This window comes from Aquarana catesbeiana, linkage group LG04 (genome assembly GCF_042186555.1).
Source record: "Aquarana catesbeiana isolate 2022-GZ linkage group LG04, ASM4218655v1, whole genome shotgun sequence".
Taxonomy (NCBI): Eukaryota; Metazoa; Chordata; class Amphibia; order Anura; family Ranidae; genus Aquarana; species Aquarana catesbeiana.
This window is the reverse complement of record NC_133327.1, coordinates 250,490,792-250,516,792: the sequence shown is the minus strand read 5'-3', so window position 1 is coordinate 250,516,792 and position 26,001 is coordinate 250,490,792. Positions and strand designations below refer to the sequence as shown.

The window sequence follows — 26,001 nt, the reverse complement described above, 5'->3', positions numbered from 1 at the left end:
AAGGGGGGGGGGGGGAAATGGAAAAAGATCTCATAAGAAGGCCCTATAGGACACCGACTCGTTTAGGCCAGGGGGGGTGGTGGCGTTGAGTCGCTCGATCCAGAGGGACTCCCTCTGCAATATCGAGCGATCCCAATCGCCACCTCTAGGACTGGGTTTGACCACCTCTAGTACCAGAAATTTGGCCACGGAATTGTCGAATCTGTGATAAAGTCCGATGTGTCGGCCGATCGTAGTCAATTTACCGTTTTCTGAGTCATAGAGGTGGTCACCGATTCTCTGCCTAAGTTCCCTAATAGTTTTGCCCACATAGAAAGTTTTGCATACACATTTCATGAGATAGATGACCCCCTTTGTAGCACAGTTCGCGAAGGTCCGTGGAACCAGTATTTCCCCATTAGGTAGAATCACAGTTCTGCTTTCATGGACCCAAGGGCACCGGGGGCATTCCCCACATTGAAATGTGCCATTGGGGCCATTACGCACAGGTTTGATGGGGTTATAGTGGCTGGCAGTCAGTTGATCACGTAGTGATCGAGCTCTGCGAAAGACCACTTCCGGTGTATCTCTGATGTATTTGGTCAAGGTATGGTGTTCGGTCAAGAGGTGCCAATGTTTGGCTAGAATATTGCGCAGTACGTGGTGATGTGCAGAATAGGTGGTAATAAATCTTACAGTTTCTGTGGGGGGAGGCGGTTTTCTATCTTTAAAAAGGAGAGAGGTCCGTGAACGTGCCAAGGACTTGTTATAAGCTTTGCGCAAGGTGGTAGAGGAATAGCCTCGTCGTAGGAGGCGATCGCGCAGTGCTTTAGCCTGGCGTTTAAAGTCGCTGTCGTGTGTGCAATTCCTGCGTAGTCGTAGGTATTGGGCATAAGGTATACTCCGTATCAGGGAATTGGGGTGGGCACTCGTGGCAAACAATAGGGTGTTCCCCGCCGTGGGTTTTCTATAGAGATCCGTTCCTAGAGTGCCATCAGGTTGTTTGATGATTAGTAGATCTAAGAAGGGGATTTGTTCCGTCTCAATTTTGAAGGTAAATTTAAGATTTAAATCGTTGTTATCGAGTTGACGTAGAAATTGTAAAAGTTTTTCCCTGGGGCCCGACCAGACCATAAACAGGTCATCAATAAAACGATACCATACCAAGATATCGTTTAGGAACTCCATGTACTGGTCATGAGCATGAATCTGTCGCTCCCAGCCGCCTAGATATAAGTTGGCATAGGCTGGGGCGCAGGACGTCCCCATTGCAACACCCTGTATTTGTAAAAATAATTGATCATTGAAAATAAAATAATTCTTGGTTAGAATAAAGTACAGTAGTGTCAATATAAACTGATTCAGGGGCCAGGTCGTTGTATCTTGTTCAGCTAAGAAGGATCCAGCCGTCCGTACGCCCTGCTCGTGGGGGATACTGGAATAAAGAGCCTCAATATCAACAGCCACGAGCAGGGCGTCCGGAGGGATCTGGATACCCTCAAGATGTTGTAGCAGGTCGGTGGTATCCCTGATGTAGGACGGGAGGCTACGGACATGGGGCATTAGGAAAGCGTCAACAAATTTACTAGCGTTGTCTGTTAGGGAGCCTATCCCCGACACTATGGGTCTTCCGGGAGGGCGATGCAAATCTTTATGAGTCTTGGGAAGGGAATAAAAGGTGGGAGTGCGGGGAAACTTGGGGACCAGGAACTCCAAGGTATCTTTGTCAATGAGGCCTGAGAAGTAGGCCTCAGTGCAAAGAGCCCGGAGTTCCTGTGCAAAGGACTGAATGTGAGTGGGGGGAGATAGGTCTATACCAATGTTTGTTGTTCAAAATGGCCAGGCACATAGATTGATATTGATGGTTAGTCATAAGAACAATGTTCCCACCCTTGTCTGATTGTTTAATCACAATATCAGAACGTTGCTGTAGGGACCGAAGGGCTCGAGTTTGACTGAAATCGAGATTTGAGGAAAAATCAGGCCATTTTTGTTTCTTAAGGTCACTGATTGTGGCTCGCAAAAAGGCCCATATCTCAGGACAAGTATTAAGGTCGGGAAACCTGCGAGATCGCAAACGAAAGGATTTCGGCAAGGGAGTGCATCTGTGGTCGACCGGAGGGTCACGCCTATTAGGTGCAGGGAGCGCAGGTACAGCTGTCCCTGCTGCAGATACATTTGGGAAGATATTAATCTGATCAACGCTATCCTGTGAGGCTGCGGGATCTCCTGTATCTCCCTCGTCGAAAAGGAGCATCAGATCACGGAGCGCCCTGAATTCCTCCATCGAGAAACCCTTGGTGCGCTCCGTGAGCTCACGCTCCAATCCCTGGTTGATGCGGTCTTTATCATACATGAATCTGAAGGTTAAATTACGTGCAAATAAATAAAGATCCTTAATTGTTTCAGTGACCTTAAGCGCATCAAGGGGACAGAAGCCCAACCCCAATTGGAGTATCGAGATTTCCTCATTATTGAGTGTGTAGGGGGGTAAGATTAATGACATTTCGATCAGTGTGGGGTAGGGAGGGACGTGCTACTGAGACGGTGGGGGTTTTAGAACGTACGCATCTAGATTGCTCTGTTGTTTTTTTAGATCTAAAAAAATAGCATCCTCATTAACTTTAGTGTATTTGTTAGTCATTAAACCCGAATTCAAAATTTTAGGAATGGTACCGTGCAATGTGGAGTAACCAGTTGCCCCTTCCACGGGGGTATTGGGATCCTGTGAGGTTTGTGTGGGAGGTACCTGGATAGGTTTGGGGCCTCTAGGGCCTTTCTTATCTTTTTTAGGGTTTGTGGGTGGGGTGTTACCTCCAAAGCGAAGTCTCTTACGTGAAGCGTTAAGTGTAGAAGAAATAGTAGATTGAGTGGTATTTAAAGAAGATACCGTAGAGGACAGTGATGAGTCTGATTCGATGTCGGTAATAGAGTTTCTATTATTGGTGCGGGGGGGGCCTCGTCTACCTCGGCCTCTCCCAGGCCAACGATAGGCCAAGCCCTCAGTAAAAGCTGCTTTGTCCTTTGCAAATTTAATCTGTTTCTTGACAATAATATCCTTATTCATAATTTCCAAGCGTTCTCTAAGGTCTTTCCACTTGGTTTTAAAAACCATATTGTCGATCAAGTGAGAGTATTCAGAATTGAGTCGATCGATATCATTGTCAAGAAGGGTCATGTCAAGGGTATATTGGGTAATGAGTAGTCCGATTAATTCCAGACTATTTTTGGTTAGAATATCTTCCCAGGTTTTCTTAAAGTCCACTGAAGGGTCCTTAAGAGTAGGGAAGATCTGTCCTCTCAGACCCAAAGGGCAAACTTTTTCACTGACATAGAGTTTAAAGTATTCAATGTGCCAATGTAAATGGGACTTACGTTTAAGGAGTTTAAACATTCGTGCAAAGAACGTTGAAATGTCATCATCAGTTTTGTGTTCATTCAGACAGGTGGTTTTCAAGTTGGACATAAAGCCCGTCCAGTCTGTGCCTAGAACATCCATATTGTATCAGGCTGCCAGACGGCAATCCCCAAAGTATGTATGCTGACACAATAACAAAAAACTATAGAATATGATTAAACACAAATTCAAGAGAGTATATAAAAACAGACGCTATTGCTAGGGACGTGTCAGTGGGTGTTGCTGTTCACCCAGAGGTCCGGAAGGGTTATGGGTGTGTTATCCACCCTGTGTATATAATTAGGAGAAAGCGCCTACGATCAAACAGTTAAATTACCGCATATACAGTACCATCATCCCAAATATCTAATACAAGGAGAGGCAGGGAGTAGGGCAAGCCGCAGCTAGCTGCTTCTGTCGGCAGATGTCCCAACCCCCCACACATAGGAAAAAACACAGGGGACTATTACGGTACTAAAGATAGTTGGATATTAGTACAAGAAGAGAGGAAAAAAGTGATAAGATAAAAAACTACATTTTAATAGAAAATCATTTTAAAAGAAGATATATATATATCTATATATTACAGTAACATATACAGTTGTAATACAGGACAAGGCAATATATACAACCATATGAATTGCATCAAGTGATAACAGAAATTGCAAACATGACTTGAATTCTCGACCGGTTTCGCGGTATTCACCGCTTCCTCAGGAGAGTAAAGTCTATAATATAGCATAAAAAACATGAAATAAATATACAAACATTTCACAGATGTATGAAGGTTTTTGTAATGGTTGCAGCAGAGTCATTAAATAATACATTGGACAATTATGTACAAGTTAAATATAGAAAGGACAGGCTCACCCGTTCAGGTATTCTCTGTAGGTATGTAGAGCCCCATGCGATTCCCCCTGCGACGAACACAGGGGATAACAGAACAGCCTCTGGTAGATAAAGTATTTAAGTAATTGGTTTATGTGTGAGTCACTGAATCACAAGACCGAGCAAAAGGTAGTATAGTGTAGGGGTACCCATACGGTAGCTCGAAGATTTAGAACCCAGTGTGCAAAGAAATGGTACTAAGTTAAGTGGTTGAAAGAGGATAACAAGAAAGTGAGGGAGGGGGGGAGGGGGGGGAAAAAGGGGGGGGAAAAAAGGGGAAAGGGGAGAGGGGGAAGGGGAGGGGAAGGGAGGGGGGGGAGGAGGGGGAGGAGAGGGGGGGAGGGGAAGGGGAAGCGGGAGGGAGAGGAAGGAGGGGGGGGGGGGGAAACGAGGAAGGAGAGGGAGGGGGGGGGAGGAAGGGGGGCAGGGAGAAGAGGGAGGGGGGGCAGTGAGTATAGTGTAGTGAACAGGACCTAAAACTTACATCCAGGTGAGAGATAGGTCAACCTTAAAAGGAAAAGGAAAGAAGAAAATTGCACACAGGTATTGAGAGCCAACACTTACCCCTACAGCATTGATCGGTGAGGGGGAATAAGATGAAGTACAAGAGGAACATATAATAAAAAAAAAGGGATCGTGATATACAATAATTTGAACGATCCAAGCACTCATGGGCTAATGATGAAAGCTCCCCAGGGCTGAAGCCACTGGTGTATGCAGGAAGAGTAGTCACCGCAGCCGCTGTAATAGAGTAGAATAAATTTACCTTCCGCAGTAATAAAGAGGGAAGGGGGGGGGGGGGAAAATACCCACACAATAAGGGGGAACAACAGAGGTAGGTCACTGGGGTGAAGAAGTACCAAACCATGGGTAAAAAATAGGTAACCAGTACCAAGAGGTATCAAAGTAAAAATTGTATGGAATCCCCAGTAAGGAAAGATATTGAATTACCAGCAGAGGAACCAGCATAGATGCTGCAGGCAGCCCTGTGAGGGGAGACAGTGATCAACAAGTTCAGCATAAATAGGGAAAGAAGCAAGGGAAAAAGCCGACCAGGAGGAAGGACGGGGAAAGGAGGGGAAGGGAGAGAGGGGAGGAGGGGAGGGAAAGGGGGGGGGAGGCGAGACTTACCCCAGGTACTGTTCCTCGTTTAGCGCGGCAACAGAGGACTGTAGGCTCCTACTGCGGCCGTGTCCGGCCGCTATAAGAGCACCCCAACCCGGAAGTCAGGGACGGCATAACGAGGGCGGTCCCTGACGTCACCGGGTCTGCTCGCCCGCACTGCGCAGGTGCACTGTATGTGCTACTGCGCAAGTGCGCGCTCCTGTCAAAGGGAACCAAGTTCCCAAACAAGGAGACGCAAGCAGTCAAAAGACTGCCAGGGCGAGCATGTGTCCGTCGCCTAGGAGAAGGATCGGGGCAAGATACCATCAACAGAGTCTGGAAACGGGGGAGAGAGAGCCTGACCTTGTACAGCAACAGAATAAAACAGCATGGTACAACAAAGTGAAGTAAAAGTAAAAATACATTATATACAGAATTATATGGAATTGTGTGAGGGTGTCAGCCATCCACAACTTTTAAGGATAAACCTTGGGCAGACATGACCAGTTCATTGATACTCGGTCTTAGGGTGACAATGGGAGGGAGTGGGGGAGAAGAGGGGGGGAAAAAAAACTGCGGAAGGTAAATTTACTGCGGAAGGTAAATTTATTCTACTCTATTACAGCGGCTGCGGTGACTACTCTTCCTGCATACACCAGTGGCTTCAGCCCTGGGGAGCTTTCATCATTAGCCCATGAGTGCTTGGATCGTTCAAATTATTGTATATCACGATCCCTTTTTTTTATTATATGTTCCTCTTGTACTTCATCTTATTCCCCCTCACCGATCAATGCTGTAGGGGTAAGTGTTGGCTCTCAATACCTGTGTGCAATTTTCTTCTTTCCTTTTCCTTTTAAGGTTGACCTATCTCTCACCTGGATGTAAGTTTTAGGTCCTGTTCACTACACTATACTCACTGCCCCCCTCCCTCTTCTCCCTGCCCCCCTTCCTCCCCCCCCCCTCCCTCTCCTTCCTCGTTTCCCCCCCCCCCCCTCCTTCCTCTCCCTCCCGCTTCCCCTTCCCCTCCCCCCTCTCCTCCCCCTCCTCCCCCCCCTCCCTTCCCCTCCCCTTCCCCCTCTCCCCTTTTTCCCCCCCCCTTTTCCCCCCCCTCCCCCCCTCCCCCCCCTCCCTCACTTTCTTGTTATCCTCTTTCAACCACTTAACTTAGTACCATTTCTTTGCACACTGGGTTCTAAATCTTCGAGCTACCGTATGGGTACCCCTACACTATACTACCTTTTGCTCGGTCTTGTGATTCAGTGACTCACACATAAACCAATTACTTAAATACTTTATCTACCAGAGGCTGTTCTGTTATCCCCTGTGTTCGTCGCAGGGGGAATCGCATGGGGCTCTACATACCTACAGAGAATACCTGAACGGGTGAGCCTGTCCTTTCTATATTTAACTTGTACATAATTGTCCAATGTATTATTTAATGACTCTGCTGCAACCATTACAAAAACCTTCATACATCTGTGAAATGTTTGTATATTTATTTCATGTTTTTTATGCTATATTATAGACTTTACTCTCCTGAGGAAGCGGTGAATACCGCGAAACCGGTCGAGAATTCAAGTCATGTTTGCAATTTCTGTTATCACTTGATGCAATTCATATGGTTGTATATATTGCCTTGTCCTGTATTACAACTGTATATGTTACTGTAATATATAGATATATATATCTTCTTTTAAAATGATTTTCTATTAAAATGTAGTTTTTTATCTTATCACTTTTTTCCTCTCTTCTTGTACTAATATCCAACTATCTTTAGTACCGTAATAGTCCCCTGTGTTTTTTCCTATGTGTGGGGGGTTGGGACATCTGCCGACAGAAGCAGCTAGCTGCGGCTTGCCCTACTCCCTGCCTCTCCTTGCAACTTTAAATACATTTGCTTAATACTTTTGAGCTGGAAAAAATCCAGTAAGAATAATTGCTGACTTATCACTACTTATCTGCATGTAGCTCTATTTGATCTGCAGAGAGATGTAGTAATTTTGAAAACTTTGCATTCACACATTTAGAGTCCTCAAAAAATTAGCAATGCATTTATTTCTAGATTCACACAGATAATATCTATATAATATATGTCATAATACTAGTTATAAATACTTATATTTATTTTTTATCACCCTATAAAAGGTTTATACCTTTTAGATTGTTCTTTTGATGTGAGTTTCTGCAACTGGAAGCAGTCATTGGCTGATAACATGGACTGGATACACTGGACAGGATCAACACCTACTTATTTTACTGGACCTTCGTATGACCACACAACAGGATGTAAGCAACTACTACACTATTTTCACTCATACTACAGTCATTATTTACTTAATATTGTTTAACTTGTCTTACAATAAAATAAAAATGTTGAATAAAAAAGTATCACAACAATGATTTATGGAATAATTAAATAATTGTGGATTTTTCAGATGGATACTACCTCTATATTGATGGACGGTTCTCACAAGAAGGAGATCTTGCAAGACTGGAGAGTCCTACCAATTGTTTCAGTGGAACGCATTGTTTGCAATTCTGGTATCACATGTTTGGAGCTTCACAGTTCATGATGTTGAGGGTGGCAGTATTACGAGAGAAAGGGTTGGAATATGTTGCCACCATAGAAGGAAATCATGGGGACATATGGCATGTAGAGAAAATTCTTCTGCCCGACAGTGAAATTATCCAGGTGAGTTATTCAGCATGTAGCACTCTGTTTTAACAACTTTAAAAGTTTGACTTGAGTCCCCAGTGCCATTTTAAAATGGCACTTGGATAATGGCTATTTGTTCCAGGGTCATCTTAAAATGGCCCTAAAATTGGTGGCTCCTGCAGGTCTTATAAGAGGAAAGCGCTGATATAGTTGGCTGTGACAGCTGTTATCCAGCGTTAAGCCCAAGAGATGAAACAATCAGATCATGGGTTTCTGATGCTTTCATGGAGCTCTCTATAGGAACACTTTATGAAAGTGAGGTGTAAACAATTGCGATTGACATGACCCTACTGCCATTCACTACAGAGGTTTAAGCAGAGATGTAATAGCCCTGCCCAGCCTCTCCATACAGTCACAGATTTATAAGGATCTATTGCAGATTGAATACATTTAGCCATAGATGACTAATAGCAGTAATCTACTTCTGCAAAGCTGGATGGTGGGTCTGGATTTGATCTTCACTGATCAGATCCAGAACACCAAGAATAAATAAATAGTGAATTAAATACACACAACATAAAATTTGAGTGTTTTTCCACACCTGAGAATCACATGTGCTGTGTACAGCCACCCATAGAAATGAATGACTGTGAGGGATTACGCCCATATGCTATACAGGTGTACAACCACACAAAGCTATTCTTTTATGTGGGTAGCTATATGCAGTACCTGTATCTTCTGTGTCAGAAAAATGCCCACATTTTACATATGTATGGACAAAAAGGACCATGTGCCAAATAAATTATTCCTTCCCCAAAACACTAGGTCATTTATGCAATTGCTTACCTGTGTAAAAAACACCGTCATGCTTATTTGTGCCATAATCAACCCAACTTAATGTTCTCTTAATGTTACAATTACGATGTAATATAAACCATTTTATCCCCTTGAGTGCATCGCAATGTGGTGTTTAAAGGGGAATATAGTTCACCCAAAAAAAGCAAATATTTGCTTTGAGTTTTACCATTCCGCTATGTTGCATACAAATTTCAGTAATGTGATATCATTTTAATTAAAATACTTTGCTGATTATGGGTACCGTAGGTTTTTGCTATATTGTGGGCGTGCACAATTTTAATATTTGACATGTTTGGTATCTATTTACTTGATGCAACACTATCTTTTATATATAACAAAAATGGGGTATTAGATTGTGTGTTTGCACTAAAATGTATTTCACTTTTCCCTAAAAACATGCAGTTGCACCATTATTGTGCGACATAACATTTTTTAACTCTCATCTTTTTCTTTCACAGGGTCTCTGCTTTCAGAAAATACATATTGTTCTTGGGGGTGAAGTAATTTTATGGCCAAAAATGCTGATTTTTACCTGTGTCCAAAAAAATGAAAAAATTGCTCTAGTGCAGAAGTGGTTCATTTCAAGTAAAGCCTCATTCACACGGGCATACTTAAGTTTATATCCATGTTTGCCTTCATGGAATGTACAGATGTTCCATGCATCTGCATGCAGTCAGTCCTATCCATGTCATTGGGATGCAGAAGCTGCATGAAAATAGCCACTGAACCCAGTTCTACAGACGTGTAGGAGCGAGCATCTGTCCTTAAACACACACTGGGGTCATTTACTATAGCGCGAATATGCGATTGCGCTGTACATGATAATAGTGCCCAATTAAACCAATTAAGACTTCAACTGGGCAGACATGCAAATGGAAAATCGCGCTATTTCCGGCGAACATGCCCGTCAAATCGGCATATGCGGGAATAGTTGAAGTCAATGGGGCTCCAACCTACAAAACCAAAAGTCCTCATTGAAGACTTGTATGCAAGTTATTTGCCATAAAAATAGTATGGGGATCTGCCCTGGGGACATGTATCAATGCAAAAAAAAGTTTTTAAAACAATCGTTTTTAAAGGAGCAGTGGGTCCCCCCCAAAGCACCTTGTCCCCATGTTTATCTTCCCGACAACCCTGGCTGGTGGTTGTCAGGGTCTTCAGGTGGGGGGCTTATCAGAATCTGGAAGCCCCTTTAACAAAGGGGCCCCCAGATCCCACCCCCCATGTGAACGGGTATGGGGTACATTGTACCCCTACCCATTCACCAAAAAAAGTAGTGTAATGTGACAAAAGACAATAGCCAGTTTTTGACAAGTCCTTTTATTAAAAATATCTTCTTCTTCCCCCGGTTCTTCCTCCTTCTTCAGGTCTTCCACCAGTATTCCTCCGGCTTCTCCTTCCTGCTTCTTCCTCTGGTGTTTTCCTTCTTCCTTCAGTCTTCCTCCGGCTTCTTCTTCCCTGCTTCTTCTTCATCTGGTCTTCTTCCTCTGCCTCCGCTGCCAACCCACTGAAGATTAAAAAAACTAACCTCCTCCGATGATGCATTTGGGCGGATGATGTCATTCAGAGACCCCAACCCTTTTGACTTCACCGCCTGGGTCATGATGGGACCGTGATGTCACAAGGGCTGGGGTCTCCGGATAACCCCATCCGGTGGCCACGCTACATAGTTATATATGACATGAGTGACATGGAAGCAGACAGATCGGCAGGCCGCAGCATCCAAGGAGGGTCATTTTTGGATCTTCAGCAGGTCAGCGGCGGCAGAGGAAGAAGAAGAAGATCAGAAGAAAAGGCGGAGGGAAGAAAAAGCCAAAGGAAGATCGAAGAAAGAAGGAGAATACCAAAGGAAGAAGCAGGGAAGGAGAACCCAGAGGAAGACCCGAGAAAGAAGGAGGAAGAAGCGGGGAAGAAGAAGAAGACATTTTTAATAAAGGACTTGTCAAAAACTGGCCATTGTCACATTAGTGTAATCCAATAAACAAAAAGTGTCACCAATCAAATACAAATAAAGTAAAATGTTGAGTGAAAGCTGCCCCTTCAACAAGTGAAATAAATCACCTAACAATCAATTAGAACATATAAAGGTCGGTGCTAACTCTCATATAATTAGGCCTGTGAATAAGGTGCATAACATATAACCACACATAAACAATAGAAAATCATACAATGAATCATCCTCATGTAGTGGAAAAAATACACCAATACACCATATAGTGACAGGTACTCTTAATTAGCCAAACTGTGCTCCACCTTCACTCGTATGAGAAGATTGCAGACTCACCAAATCTATCAATGGAATACTTCATAGGCTCAAGTCCTTTAGAGGGGCAATCTTTACATTCACAAGGCTATATGACTCGGTGTAAACAGAAATAAGCACATAGCACAATATGTTTTAGATGTAACTCAAACACCAGTAAGGAAATAGAAGTGTTCACTCACATATTAAGGTGCTCATCTGCTAGCACCAGCATGCACAGCAATCTTTAGCCAGAATAGAGACAAAGTCTCTCCGTGTCTCAGCATGCATTCCACCCCAGCAATATCCGGAGCCAGCTTCCTTATGATGTGTTGATCACAAAATGCATTGAGGCTGTGCACTCTCTTTTGCTGATGTCATTTCCGGTATGGCTGGTTCCAGATCTTGCTGGGGTGAAACTCACGCTGAGATGTGGAGAGACTTTGTCTCTATTCTGGCTAAAGATTGCTGTACATGCTAGTGCTAGCAGATGAGCACCTTAATATGTGAGTGAGCACTTCTATTTCCGTACTGGTGTTTGATTTACATCTAAAACATATTGCGCTGTGTGATTATTTCTGTTTACACCAAGTCATATAGCCTTGTGAACATAAAGATTGCCCCTCTAAAGGACTTGAGCCTCTGAAGTATTCCATTGATATATTTGGTGAGTCTGCTCACCAATCTTCTCACACGAGTGAAGGTGGAGCTCAGCTTGGCCAATTAAGAGTACCTGTCGCTATGTGGCGTATTGGTGTGTTTTTTCCACTACATGACGATGACTCATTGTATGATTTTATATTGTTTTTGTGTGGTTGTATGTTATGCACTATATTCACAGACATAAGCATAAGAGAGTTAGCACCGACCTTTATATGTTCTAATCTATTGAAACAACTTTCTTCATTTACATTTAAGGTCAGGTTACTGTAACCCAGCCAGCACTGGGTTCCCCCCCTTACATCAGAGTCTGCAGGGATCCCCCTTACAGTGAAACGGAACGCTTATGTAAAGGGGAACGCTGCAGATCATGATCTTCTAAGGGGGAATTCTGATGTAAGGACGGGGCTCTAATGACCAGAGACCACCTTCCGCACAGTGAATGCACTACGGTGAAGAGGGTGTTACTAATATAGGGGGGGAACCTTTATATCAGTGCCCCCTTACATTATTGTATTTACTCCCCCCTTACATCAGTGACCTCCCTCAGACTGGCCTGGTGGTGCTGTCACTGACCTCCTCTCAGGTGCACCGTGTAGGACTCAGTCAGATGGCTCCAGCTTGGCGGCTCTGGTTTTGTTCTATAGTCTCCTCTCCACAGTCCACACGTCTGATTTCTCTTGTGACCCCATCCTGGCAGTGTTCCCACTCGGGACTCTTCTCCAAACTCCCCCTCAGAGACTGCAGACATGATACAAGAGATGGACAGAAGCTGCGGACATGGTACAGGAGGTGGAGGACAGAAGCTGCGGACATGGTACAGGAGGTGGGGGACAGATGCTGCAGAAATGGTACAGGAGGACAGAAGCTGCGAACATGGTACAGGAGGTGGAGGACAGACGCTGCGGACATGGTACAGGAGGTGGAGGACAGAAGCTGCGGACATGGTACAGGAGGTGGAGGACAGAAGCTGCGGACATGGTACAGGAGGTGGAGGACAGAAGCTGCGGACATGGTACAGGAGGTGGAGGACAGAAGCTGCAGACATGGTACAGGAGGTGGAGGATAGACGCTGCAGACATGGTACAGGAGGTGGAGGACAGACGCTGCGGACATGGTACAGGAGGTGGAGGACAGAAGCTGCGGACATGGTACAGGAGGTGGAGAACAGAAGCTGCGGACATGGTACAGGAGGTGGAGGACAGAAGCTGCGGACATGGTACAGGAGGTGGAGGACAGAAGCTGCGAACATGGTACAAGAGGTGGAGGACAGAAGCTGCGGACATGGTACAGGAGGTGGAGAACAGAAGCTGTGGACATGGTGCAGGAGGTGGAGGACAGAAGCTGCGAACATGGAACAGGAGGTGGAGGACAGACGTTGCGGACATGGTATAGGAGGTGGAGGACAGAATCTGCGAACATGGTACAGGAAGTGGAGGACAGATGCTGCGGACATGGTACAGAAGGTGGAGCCATGGAGGACAGAAGCTGCGGACATGGTAGGATGAGGATGACGCCAATTAGCTGATCTCTACATATCACAGATGGCACAGGACATCACAGGAAGTGAGGGGAATCCCCTATAAGGCAGGTGTCCCCAATGGGAGATTTGCCCTCACTTCCTGTTCTGGTGACAACTGGGAATTTTTGGGTTTCCATAAAAAAGGAAGGTGATCCCCCCCCCCACACAGAATTAGAAGGGGGGGTGATTACAGCACACAGGTGTATACCATCCCTCCATATTAACTGTATAATCACACACATGTGTATACCATCCCCCCATATATCACACTCACCCCAGCCTCGGATGGAGATCTCTCATGTGCTCTCTATGGAAGTCTGTGTTGCACATGATTTGACTAGAGGACGCGTCTCCTGGGTAACGGCCGGGAAGAGGGGGCGGTGCTAATTATCTGAAGACAGTGCAGCCCTGTGTAGAATGCGAAGCTTTAGTTTGCAGAAGCTGTTGCAGTCCCAGTGGTGGGCGGAGCTTTAACATAGAAGGCAAGACAGCAGTGTGTGGTGAGCGGAGCTTCAAGCAGCCACTGAAGCCTACGTGTAGGCGCCGGGGTGTGCTGTGGCTGTGCTCTGGTCCAGACCAGTAATAGTATCAGTGCCAGTCCGTCCACTCCAGAGACCCCTGCACCGCGTGACGCGTCTTCTCTCCCCGAGACCCCGACCCGTAGCTCAGATCTCTGCTCTCCAGTCCACGATGACTCCTCTCAGTCTGCCCGCTCGGCTCCTGCCTGTTGATAGGCTGGCAGCAGTGTTAGCGGGAAAAATGCACTGACATAATTGGCTGCGCAGGCCGCGGCGGTGGTGGTGGGCTGGGCAGAGGCTGTGCAGGAAACTCGCTCGGCGGCTCAATATCGGATCTTCTCGGGGAGTTCCGGAATTGCGCATGCGCAGTTCTGATCCGAGCCGATCGCCGCCATTTTTACTGGCACTTTTCCCTTACTACGGGCTTTCACGGGCACCGGAAAAATGGCTTGTTTTTATGGGCTACCCGTAAATCTAGGGGCGGTTGGCAACACTGCTTTAAAAGCAGATGACCTTTAAACAATATACCACATATTTCAGTACCATTAAGGCGATCATATCATGCTCTAAACGTTCTTTCCATGGGCAATTCTCCGGGTCCTAACAAGAGTAAGGGTTTGGGCGCTATCTGTTGTCTGGGCGCTATAGTGAATTCAATTTTGGGAGGTATTTGTTCACCAGAGCTATTGCGAATTCTATTTGGGCGCTAATTAGTGCCATTTGGAGTTTTGAGCGCTAATTCCGGCGTGATTGCATATTCGTGCTATAGTACAGTTGTGCTCATAAGTTTACATACCCTGGCAGAATTTATTATCAATCAACTGTGTTTTACTCTTTTTAAATCCTAATGGCAACAGAAATTACCCAAATGACCCTGTTTAAAAGTTTACATACCCTGTGATTTTGGCCTGATAACATGCGCACAAGTTGACACAAAGGGGTTTGAATGACTATTAAAGGTAACCATCCTCACCTGTGATCTGTTTGCTTGTAATTAGTGTGTGTGTATTAAAGGTCAATGAGTTTCTGGACTCCTGACGGACCTTTGCATCTTTCATCCAGTGCTGCCCTGAAGTTTCTGAGTCATGGGGAAAGCAAAAGAATTGTCAAAGGATCTGTGGGAAAAGGTAGTTGAACTGTATTTTTCCCGTGTTTAGAACAGTACCACAGCAAAATGACATTTCTAAAGGAAAAATTGTCATTTAAAACTGATCGCGGCTGTAATGAATTGTCGAGTTTTGGCAATATAGATAAAACACATTGAAAAAAAGAGCATGGGATCCCCCAGTCCATTACCAGGCCCTTTGGGTCTGGTATGAATATTAAGGGGAACCACAAACCAAAATGAAAAAAAAAAAAATTGTGTGGAGGTCCCCCTAAAATCCATACCAGGCCCTTCGGGTCTTATATGGAAATTAGGGGGAACCCTGCGCCAATGTTTCTTAAAAAATGGCATAGGGGTCCCCCCAAAAACCGGAACCCCGCACCAAAATTTAAAAAAAAATGGCGTAAGGGTTCCTCTCAAAATCCATACGAGATCCTTATCTGAGCACGCAACCTGGCAGGCCACAGGAAAAGAGGGGGACAAGAGAGCACCTCCCTCTTGAACCGTATCAGGCCACACGCACTCAACATGGGGAGGGTGCTTTGGGGTAGCCCCCAAAGCACCTTGTCCCCATGTTGATGGGGACAAGGGCCTCATCCCCACAACCCTTGCCAGGTGGTTGTGGGGGTCTGCGAGCGGGGGGGCTTATCGGAATCTGGAAGCCCCCTTTAACAAGGGGACCCCCATATCACCCCTGTGTGAAATGTACCCCTACCATTTCACAAAAAAGTTTCAAAATGTTAAAAAAAACAAGACACAGCTTGGGACAAGTCCTTTATCAAAAAATAAGAAAATAAAAATGTCCCACGATGTCCATTCATCTTCTTATGATGCTCCGCCGACGGACCGAAAAAGAAAAAAAATCCGCCACCGATCCACCTCCATGGGAGGCTCCCGCCATGTGATGCTTCATCGCCTTTGACAGTTCTTATATAACTGAGGGCGGGGCCACACGATGACGTACCTGGGTGACCTCACCCCCCTCTGATGCCCGGGAATTTCCCATGGCTTCCCCGTGGCGTCAGAGGGGGGCAGGGTCACCCTTTTACGTAACCAGGTGGCCCCGCCCTCAGTTATATAAGAACTGTCAAAGGCAATGAAGCGTCACATGGCGGGAGCCTCCCATGGAGGCGGATCGGTGGCAGATTTTTTTTTTCTTTTTCGGTCCATCGGCGGAGCGATATAAGACGATGAATGGACATTGTGGGACATTTTTATTTTTTTATTTTTTAATAAAGGACTTGTCCCAAGCTGTGTCTTTTTTTTTTTTTAACATTTTGACACTTTTTTGTGAAATGGTAGGGGTACATTTGTACCCCGTTATCATTTCACACAGGGGTGATATGGGGGTCCCCTTGTTAAAGGGGGCTTCCAGATTCCGAAAATCCCCCCCGCCCGCAGACCCCCCACAACCACTGAGTAAGGGTTGTGGGGATGAGGCCCTTGTCCCCATCAACATGTGGACAAAGTGCTTTGGAGGGCTACCCCAAAGCACCCTCCCCATGTTGAGGGCATGTGGCCTGGTATGGTTCAGGAGGGGGGCGCTCTCTCGTCCCCCCTCTTTTCCTGCAGCCTGCCAGGTTTTGTGCTCCGATAAGGGTCTGGTATGGATTTTGGGGGGACCCCTACACCATTTTTTAAAATTTGGTCACAGGGTTCCCCTTAGGATTTTGGGGGGAACCCTACGCCATTAAAAAAAAAAAAATTGGTGCAGGGTTCCCCTTAATTTCCATATCAGACCTAAAGGGCCTGGTATGGATTTTAGGGGGACCCCCACACAATTTTTTTTTAAATTTTGGTTCGGGGTTCCCCTTAATATTCAAATAGGTGACCCCTTAATATTCATACCAGACCCAAAGGGCCTGGTAATACATAGTATTATACATAGTCCATGTAATGGACTGGGGGGGTCCCATGCTCTTTTTTTCAATAAGTTTTATCTATATTGCCGAGACCCGACAATTCATTACAGCCGCGTTCAGTTTTAAGTGACAATTTTTTCTTTAGAAATGTCATTTTGCTTTGGTACTGTTCTAAACACAGGAAAAATGTCCCACTTTACAGGCATACTATAGACACCCCCTAGGCACAATATTTAAAGGAATATTTCATTTTTATTGTTTCACTTTAGGCATTAAAAAAATCACTGCTCTCGAAAAAACGGCCGTTTTTAAAAACTATTTTTGCATTGATACATGTCCCCTGGGGCAGGACCCAGGTCCCCAAATACTTTTTATGACAATAACTTGCATATAAGCCTTTAAAATGAGCACTTTTGATTATTCATGTTCGTGTCCCATAGACTTTAACAGTGTTCAAGTGTTCTGCCAAATTTTTTGCCTGTTCGGTATGTTCTAGTGTGAACCGAACCGGGGGGTGTTCGGCCCATCCCTACACCTAAGTATTCCCATTTTAATGAGGTCTTATCCCAATATAAAATTATTAATTTCAAAATGTTCAAAATATTCACTAACACTTAAGTTTTCTGTTTAAAATAGTGCAGTCTTTGGGGTCTTTCAATATATTTTCAAAGATAGGACCTTTGTTGTCATGCAATAGTGTGAGAAAAAAGCTTCATATATAAATCTCACATACACATACACCTTTGCTTCTAATCTATGTTGTTCCCATAACTTGTAATAAACAGGCAAATTTGGTATTGGTTGATTGCAAACTAATTACAAATTTATTTCAGAAAAAAAAACATTTTGGGGAAATTTACTAAAACTTGAGCACACAGAATCTGGTGTCATTGTGCATAGTAATCCATCAGCTTTTAACTTTAGCTTGTTCAATTAACCTTTCACAAAAAAAAAACTGGAAGCTGATTGGTTACTATGCAGATCTGCACTAAATTCTGTGTGCTCCTGTTTTAGTAAATCTCCCCCTTTGCCTTTTACATTTTTATGTGGTCAAAATCAACAGAAAAACACTTATAAAATAAAGTATTTCATTTAAAGTATGGTATCAAAAAAAGTACTACCTGTCTTCAAAAATATCAAGATTGGTCAATTTGATTGCAGAATGAAGCTGCAATTGTAATCACATGTCCAAAACCTGAAAACCCCTGAGATTTAAGAGGGTTTATATAGGTTAAAGGTACTGTACCCAAGTGGTTGAACATAGGTGATACATCCCAAAAACTTCCTTAAAGTTTATTTGATGTATCTAATACATGCAGCTCTTTTCCCCCATCACACTTACTGGAAATTACCAGCCATCAAAACTGGTATTACAAAGCAAAAATGTGTGTCAAAATTCAACTGCTCCCGTGTAAAATTATACTTGCATGTAGACTGCAAGTGTCATTGATTAATACCAAGTAACAGAGCTTAAATAAAATATGTTCCAATTTATCGCCTTCTTCACCCTTAGCTAACTGTAATCAGACTTAGTTAATTCCTTTCTCCCCTTAACTTTTATTTTTTTTTTCTTCCTTTTTTCTATTTTTTACCACTAATATTTTTTATTTGTTTGAAGGAATGAATGTGAAAATGAAACTAAAATGATGTGCTGCTGCAGAAATCTACCAAGTATACCACACACCAAATGTGAATATCCTAATATAAATACCACGCTGCACAATCACATTCAATATAACTCACATACAAATACAGTCCCATATATGTGCAAAAAACATATCTAAAAAATAAAAAAAAATAAAACTCCACATGTTTTTGTGTCATTATTTGGAAAAATTAAACTTGAAATATTCTTGAAAAAATGTCTTCTGCGCTTCATTCTGTGCCAGATTACCACCACCATAAATCAATAGGTCATTTGTGCTTGTTCCCTTGAGGGAAACAACCAAACGGATCTACCCCACCAGATGGTCTCTTTTAGAACACACCAAGATCACTCTCCTCCACTCTTTTTCACCAGGAATCTCAGAAAAATCATATAAAAACCATAATAGTGCTTAAGGTAAAATAATATATATTTGTTAATTAAAACTGTAGGCATTGTACTCACAATGTAAGTTTACAAAACTGGTGCACCACAGGTATCTCACACATAATAGATCATTCCCAAAGAGTCTGTATAGAGGCTGCAACTTGTGGATGAAGTACAGTCAATTTGCTATACTATTCCCCTTCAAAACTGCTGTATGAATTTGTTTGTCTTACGGATGGTAGCCTTCCTTTTCACCAACACTCGGCATAGATACTCCCAAAACCATTTAGCATCACCGGCACTGCCCTTATATGTTATGCCATGGGCGAGGCTTCCTCAGAGGGAGAAATCCCTCTGAGGAAATACCTCTGAGGAAGCCACTCCGTTGACATAACATGTAAGAGCAGAGCCAGTGATGCTAAATGGTTTTGGAGTATCTATGCAGAGTGTGGGTGAAAAGGAACGCTGCCATTCATGAGACAAACTAATTTATTGTTCTGTAAATTTTATAGATAGGCAACTTCTATCCTCATATTGATCAGTGGTTCCAAATTTATAACTACTGTAGTAGGGAACAGACACAAAAGATAAACTCAGCATCTTTCCAAAATAACTGTTCTGTTTGTTCGATACAATTACCGTAATTAATCGGCACATTAATATTACAGTTGTACTTTTATGATAACAAGGGGCGTAACGTAGGCAGGCTAATTCTAATCAGGATTCGAAAGAATGCAAAAATGTGATGAAAACATTATTAGTGCCCTGTGCACAGTGAGTGTAGTGTGTAATACATAGGCAAACATACAAATGGAATAAAATTATATACAGAATTTACAAATTTCCTTTACATTCATACAGCGGTTTTAAAAGGAATAGCATTGCGAAGTGTCTGTATTTTTTCCACAAGTTGCAGCGTACATCAGGGGCCGATCCAGAGTCTAGTCTCGGGAGGGGCACTGCCAGAAAATAAGGCTACTTTCACACTGGGGCGGGCGTCGGCGGTAAAGCGGCGCTATTTTTAGCGCCATTTTAGCGCCGCTAATAGGCTACTAGCGGGGTGGTTTTATCCCATTTATTTCTACTGAGACACACAGCCGCTATATCCCAATATGACATGCTGGTGCGGGTCCTTGAATAAACCCTGCCTGCATTCTGGGATCCACAAGCATGACATATTGGGATATAGCGGCTGTGTGTCACAGTAGAAATAAATGGGATGCTGACATTGGGATGCATGTAACACTTTATGCATCCCCAAGCCAGTAAAAGACAGCCCTGCATGTTAGACGCATGTCTGCTGCACGCCCTGTGTAAATGAAGCCTAAAGATGAATTTTTCTGTCATTCTATATCATCATCATTATCATGATAATCACACAATACAGGGGCTGTGGCTCAACGCACCTGTACTGTGTGATTATCATGATGATAATGATGATGATTGGTAATTGTAATATGACACACGGAGGGGGTTAATGTACTCACTGATGTATTACTGACCAGTGGCAATTAATTAACTCCTTTGTGCTGCATTAGTGGCACTAGTGGCAGTGTTTATAAACCCCTTCATGCTGTAGCATAAAAGGGGTTAATTAACATTGATAGTGCCACTGTCATTAATGCAGCACAAAGGGGTTAATTGCCACTGGTCAGTAATACATGAGTGAGTACATTAACCCCCTCCATGTGCCATATTACAATTACCAATGTAAATTATTTAACCCCCTCCCCTCCTCCAAAGCGTTAACCTCTTCACAAGGTGTTAACTAATTAACATAAGAATGCCAGCCGAAGCTCATTAACATAACATAACAATGCCCGCCGTAGCTCATTAACATAACAATGCCCATCGTAGCTAATTAACATGACAATTCCTTAGCTAAGTGCTCACTTACTTGCAGCTCTGGCTACAGGTGCATCTTGTCTTCAATACTGCCGCCTCTGAATCGTGACGTCACACCAGCCGGGACTAGGAAGCTCCTGTCGGGTGGAGATCACTCCGCCTGACAGGGAAGTGAAGTGACACTTGCACCGCTGTGCTGCAAATCTGCCAGTGTGTAGCAGCAGCCCCGGTGTCACATCACTTCCAGACCCCCATAGTGATGCCACTGGCCACCTCTAAATGAACTGATGGGCCCAGGGAATATATTTTAGGCCACCTGGGACTTTGGGAGAGCCAGGGGAAGCAGAAATAAAGTCCCTGCAGCTGCATTTAGAAGCCTCGTAATGCAAATCTGGTGAGGTGGCGGAGGGAGAAAGCCTTGGAGTCAGTACTTTTTTCTGGGGGGGGTCGGGGGTGGGCAATTGCCTCGTTGTCCCCCCCCCCCCCCCGGATCCGCCCCTGGCGTACATAAGAACTCTTTGAGAATGATCTATTATGTGTTAGATATTGTGCACTTGTGAATACGGTTCCTATGTGGTTTTAATTAATAAATATATAGAATATTATTTTACATAAAGCACTATGATGGTTTTTATATGATTATTCTGAGCTTACTGGAGAAAAAAAGTGGAGGAGAGTATCCTTGGTGTGTTCTAAAAGAGACCACCAGGTGAGTTGGGTCAGTTTGGTTGTTATCCTCAAGGGAACAAGCACACGTGACCTATTGTTTGTAGGTCAAGTTATAAGGTGAGCAGCTAATGGTGGTGGTAATCTGGCACAGAGTGAAGCACAGTAGAAATGTTTTTCAAGATTATTTCAAGTTCAAGTTTTTTAATCTTCCCAGTAATAAGGACACAAACACATGTCAAGTTTTATTTATATATATATATTTTTTTTGGATACATTTTTTTAACATATATGGTACTGTATTTATAAATGACTTATATTGAGTATGATTGTGCCGTGTGGAATTAATATTAAGATATTGAGATAAGAGGCTTACTTTGTATTTACAGTAAAAAAAGCAAATACTGGTCAAAATAAAAAAGAAATGCAATTTTAAATGTGTATGGTCTTTTGTTTAGAGATTACATAGAAAATAAAATCAATTTTGTGAGAAAATATTAGCAAAAAAAGAGCCAAGTTTGTCTAAATAAAAAAACAACAAAAAACAAACAAACAAAACAAAAACAATGTAATGTCAACGTTAACACTGAAAAACAGGCTTATAGGGGAAATGTAAAAATACTTGGGTCCATAAGGAGTATGAGAGCTGAATAGGTGAACTTACTTCATTTGAAACATGTTTCGCTGGTAAGACTTTACTACACTGAAATGTATTCTGTTGTTGGGCTATTGTACTTTTCATATCAACTTAAGCATTTAAATGGATGGTTTGTTTTTAACAGGTTTTCATTGAAGGTGTTAGAGGTGAAGATTACCGCAGCGATGTTGCCATTGATGATATCTCTCTTGTTCCAGGATATTGTGTTGGTAAGTCATGTAATCCACTTGTTATTCATAATCTTTTCATTGGTTTTGCTTTGAAGTTGCAAGTTTACAAGGAAGCTTGTATTTATGCAGACTGGGAGGTGCCAGGTAGTGACAAGTGTTTGCATACAGCTGCCTGTACAAATCAATGACAGACTGTGGCTGCACATGTGTCACAATGCATCTGAGTGTTTGCATGCATACAGGGACAGTTAAGCAGTCCTGAATCCAGATAGTTTGCATCTGGGGCCGCTTATGTTTCACTGTACGCATAGAAAAGTTCAGCTGTGCAGTGACACGGGTACAGCCACAATGTGTTAGTAACCTGTACAGGGGGCTGTGCGCAAAAACTCCTATCATTACTGGGCACTTTCTGGTAGCATAAACAAACACCTTCTTCACACTGTATGGCTCTCTGCACCGGTGTGAACGAGGCCTAAAATGTGAGTGTCATTGATATAGAAACTGTTTTGTTGATGACTTACTTTTATATTAATTTTATCTTTTTAGATACCACCAAGACAACATTAAAACCAAAAGGTAAATACACGTGATTATCTTAAAAAGCATTCTGAGTTACTTCGGTTGTTGTTTATTTTCCCTATTTGTATAGTATTGACATATTATTAGGAACCTTAAAGAGTAAATAGAAGTCACACTTGTCCTTGTCCACCAAAGCGCTTACCATCTTATATCCCTTTCAAAAAATCCTGTTTTCCTTTCAAATAAAAACATTTTTCCATGTTGTTTGATTGTGGCAGGAAACTCATATTTGTTGTTCCTCCAAATTCTCTCTTACTGTATATAAGAAAAAAAGAAATAATAGTAAAGAAACTATTCCACCTTGCTTTTCTGAGACATTTGCCCAGACTGAACTGAGATCATGCAGATTAGGTTAAAACATAATTTTTGTCTGCTACTGTCCAGAAATATGAAATCAGGATTTTGCCTATGAAAAAGGTAAATTTTATGTAACCCTAAAAACTTCAATTTGGTAACTTTTCATTGATTAAATATAATATAATTATATCAGTTAGCATTGTTCACAATTCTCTCTGTGTGCTACAAACCACCTCCCTATGTTAGAGAGTCAGAGGAGGACTCATTCTTTAACCCCAACACACTTTATAACCTCGGTTGAAAATGCTGCTTCTTCATTGATACAATATACAGAGTGAGCCCCATTACTCAAGGATAGGGATGAGCCGAACACCCCCCTGTTCGGTTCGCACCAGAACATGCGAACAGGAAAAAAGTTTGTTCGAACACGCGAACACCATTAAAGTCTATGGAACACGAACATGAATAATCAAAAGTGCTAATTTAAAAGGCTTATATGCAAGTTATTGTCATAAAAAGTGTTTGGGGACCTGGATCCTGCCCCAGGGGACATGGATCAATGCAAAAAAAAGTTTTAAAAACGGAAGTTTTTTCAGGAGCAGTGATTTTAATAATGCTTAAAGTCAAACAATAAAAGTGTAATATCCCTTTAAATTTCGTAGCTGGGGGTGTCTATAGTATGCCTGTAAAGGGGCGCATGTATCCCGTGTTTAGAACAGTCTGACAGCAAAATGACATTTCGAAGGAAAAAACCCATTTAAAACTACTCGCGGCTATTGCATTGCCGACAATACACATAGAAGTTCATTGATAAAAACGGCATGGGAATTCCCCACAGGGGAACCCCGAACCAAAATTAAAAAAAAATGACGTGGGAGTCCCCCTAAATTCCATACCAGACCCTTCAGGTCTGGTATGGATATTAAGGGGAACCCCGGCCAAAATTTTTAAAAAAATGACGTGGGGTTCCCCCTAAATTCCATACCAGACCTGAAGGGTTTGGTATGGATTTTAAGGGGAACCCCGCACCAAAAAAAAAAAAAAACGGCGTGGGGTCCCCCCAAAAATCCATACCAGACCCTTATCTGAGCACGCAACCTGGCAGGCCGCAGGAAAAGAGGGGGGGACGAGAGTGCGCTCCCCCTCCTGAACCGTACCAGGCCCTCAACATTGGGAGGGTGCTTTGGGGTATCCCCCCAAAACACCTTGTCCCCATGTTGATGAGGACAAGGGCCTCATCCCCACAACCCTGGCCGGTGGTTGTGGGGGTCTGCGGGTGGGGGGCTTATCGGAATCTGGAAGCCCCCTTTAACAAGGGGACCCCCAGATCCCGGCCCCCCCTGTGTGAAATGGTAAGGGGGTACTTACCCCTACCATTTCACTAAAAAACTGTCAAAAATGTTAAAAATGACAAGAGACAGTTTTTGACAATTCCTTTATTTAAATGCTTCTTCTTTCTTCTATCTTCCTTCATCTTCTTCTTCTGGTTCTTCTGGCTCTTCTGGTTCTTCCTCCGGCGTTGTCATCCAGCATCTCCTCCGCGGCGTCTTCTATCTTCTTCTCCTTGGGCCGCTCCGCACCCATGGCATGGGGGAGGCTCCCGCTCTTCTCTTCATCTTCTTCATCTTCTTCTCTTCTTCTCTTCTTCTCTTCTTCTCTTCTTCATTTTCTTCTCCGGGCCGCTCCGCACCCATGCTGGCATGGAGGGAGGCTCCCGCTGTGTGACGGCATCTCCTCGTCTGATGGTTCTTAAATAACGGGGGGCGGGACCATCCACATTAAGTGTGTGAATGGGGGAATCGTGTAAGTTTTTTTCATTCAACTCCATGTTTGAATGAAAAAAATGTCCTATCTATGGCCAGCCTAAATATGCCCATGTATACTGTATATAGGAATTTGGTTGGTTCAGGAGGTTCCTGAAACAAATTTTGATACATGTACAGTATGGACACTGTGGTTGTACCAAAGTAAACCAACCGACTGACTTCAGTACAATGACCCTCCAATCGATTAGCCCTGCAAGCTATAGCCGGCAGTGCTGATAAGTGCATTTTGATGGCAGGGAAGTCTCCTCACTGGCAGTGTACAATAGCCCAGTGGGAGCTCTCTACCACCTCCAATGTGTGGATGGGGAATCCTAAGTTTTTCCTTCAACCCAACCCACTGGCAGAACAAAAAAGCTGCCCTAAAGCTGCCCATACATGGATCGAAATTCAGCCATTTCAGCAGAGAAATTAACACATTTTGATTCATATTCTTGCAGTGTATTCTGTTGGCAGGGATCTCTCCTCGCTGTCTGAGTACAATAACACAGCAGGAGCATTCCCACATCCACACATCGAAAGTCAGAATGGGAGAATGAATTCCTTTTTTTTTTAAACCCATTGTTTTAAAAAAACAGACCCATCTATGGACAGCCTAAAGCTATTCATACATGGATCAAGATTTGCCCAGTTCAGCAGGGATCAGCTAATTTTTGATGCATGTATGGACACTGTGGTTGCAGAGAAGCCTATCTACCAAACAACTTCAGTACAACCGCCCTGACAGATTTTTCCCTGATCGATTAGCGCTGCCAGCTATAGACGGCAGCAGTGATCTGTTTATCCTGACAACGGCAAAGTCTCTTCACTGCCAGAATTCAATGATACAGGAGGATTCACCTATCAATATGGAATGTGTGGATGGGGAATCAGGTCATTTTTTTTTATTCAACCCACTGCTTGAACGCAGTGACGGCTGGTGCTCAAAATTTTTTGGGGGTGCAAACAAACTGAAAAATACTGAACCCCCCATCAATTGCAGCCATTGTGCCCATCAAATGCAGCTACTGTGCCCATCATATGCAGCCATTGTGCCCATCATATGCAGCCATTGTGCCCATCATATGCAGCCACTGTGCCCATCATATGCAGCCATGTATGCCCATCATATGCAGCCACTGTGCCCATCATATGCAGCCA

At 43.5% G+C, this 26,001-nt stretch overlaps 1 protein-coding gene across 1 annotated transcript in view; it reads left to right on the top strand.

Moving 5' to 3' along the window:
• Positions 1-26,001, top strand: part of LOC141141226 (zonadhesin-like) — a 74,522-nt gene that overhangs the window by 32,556 nt on the left and 15,965 nt on the right. Inside the window, exons 9-12 of the mRNA XM_073628911.1 lie at positions 7,514-7,654; positions 7,804-8,060; positions 22,117-22,201; positions 22,709-22,738. Of these exons, the coding sequence (XP_073485012.1) occupies positions 7,514-7,654; positions 7,804-8,060; positions 22,117-22,201; positions 22,709-22,738 (513 nt within the window). The remainder of the gene's footprint in view (positions 1-7,513; positions 7,655-7,803; positions 8,061-22,116; positions 22,202-22,708; positions 22,739-26,001) is intronic.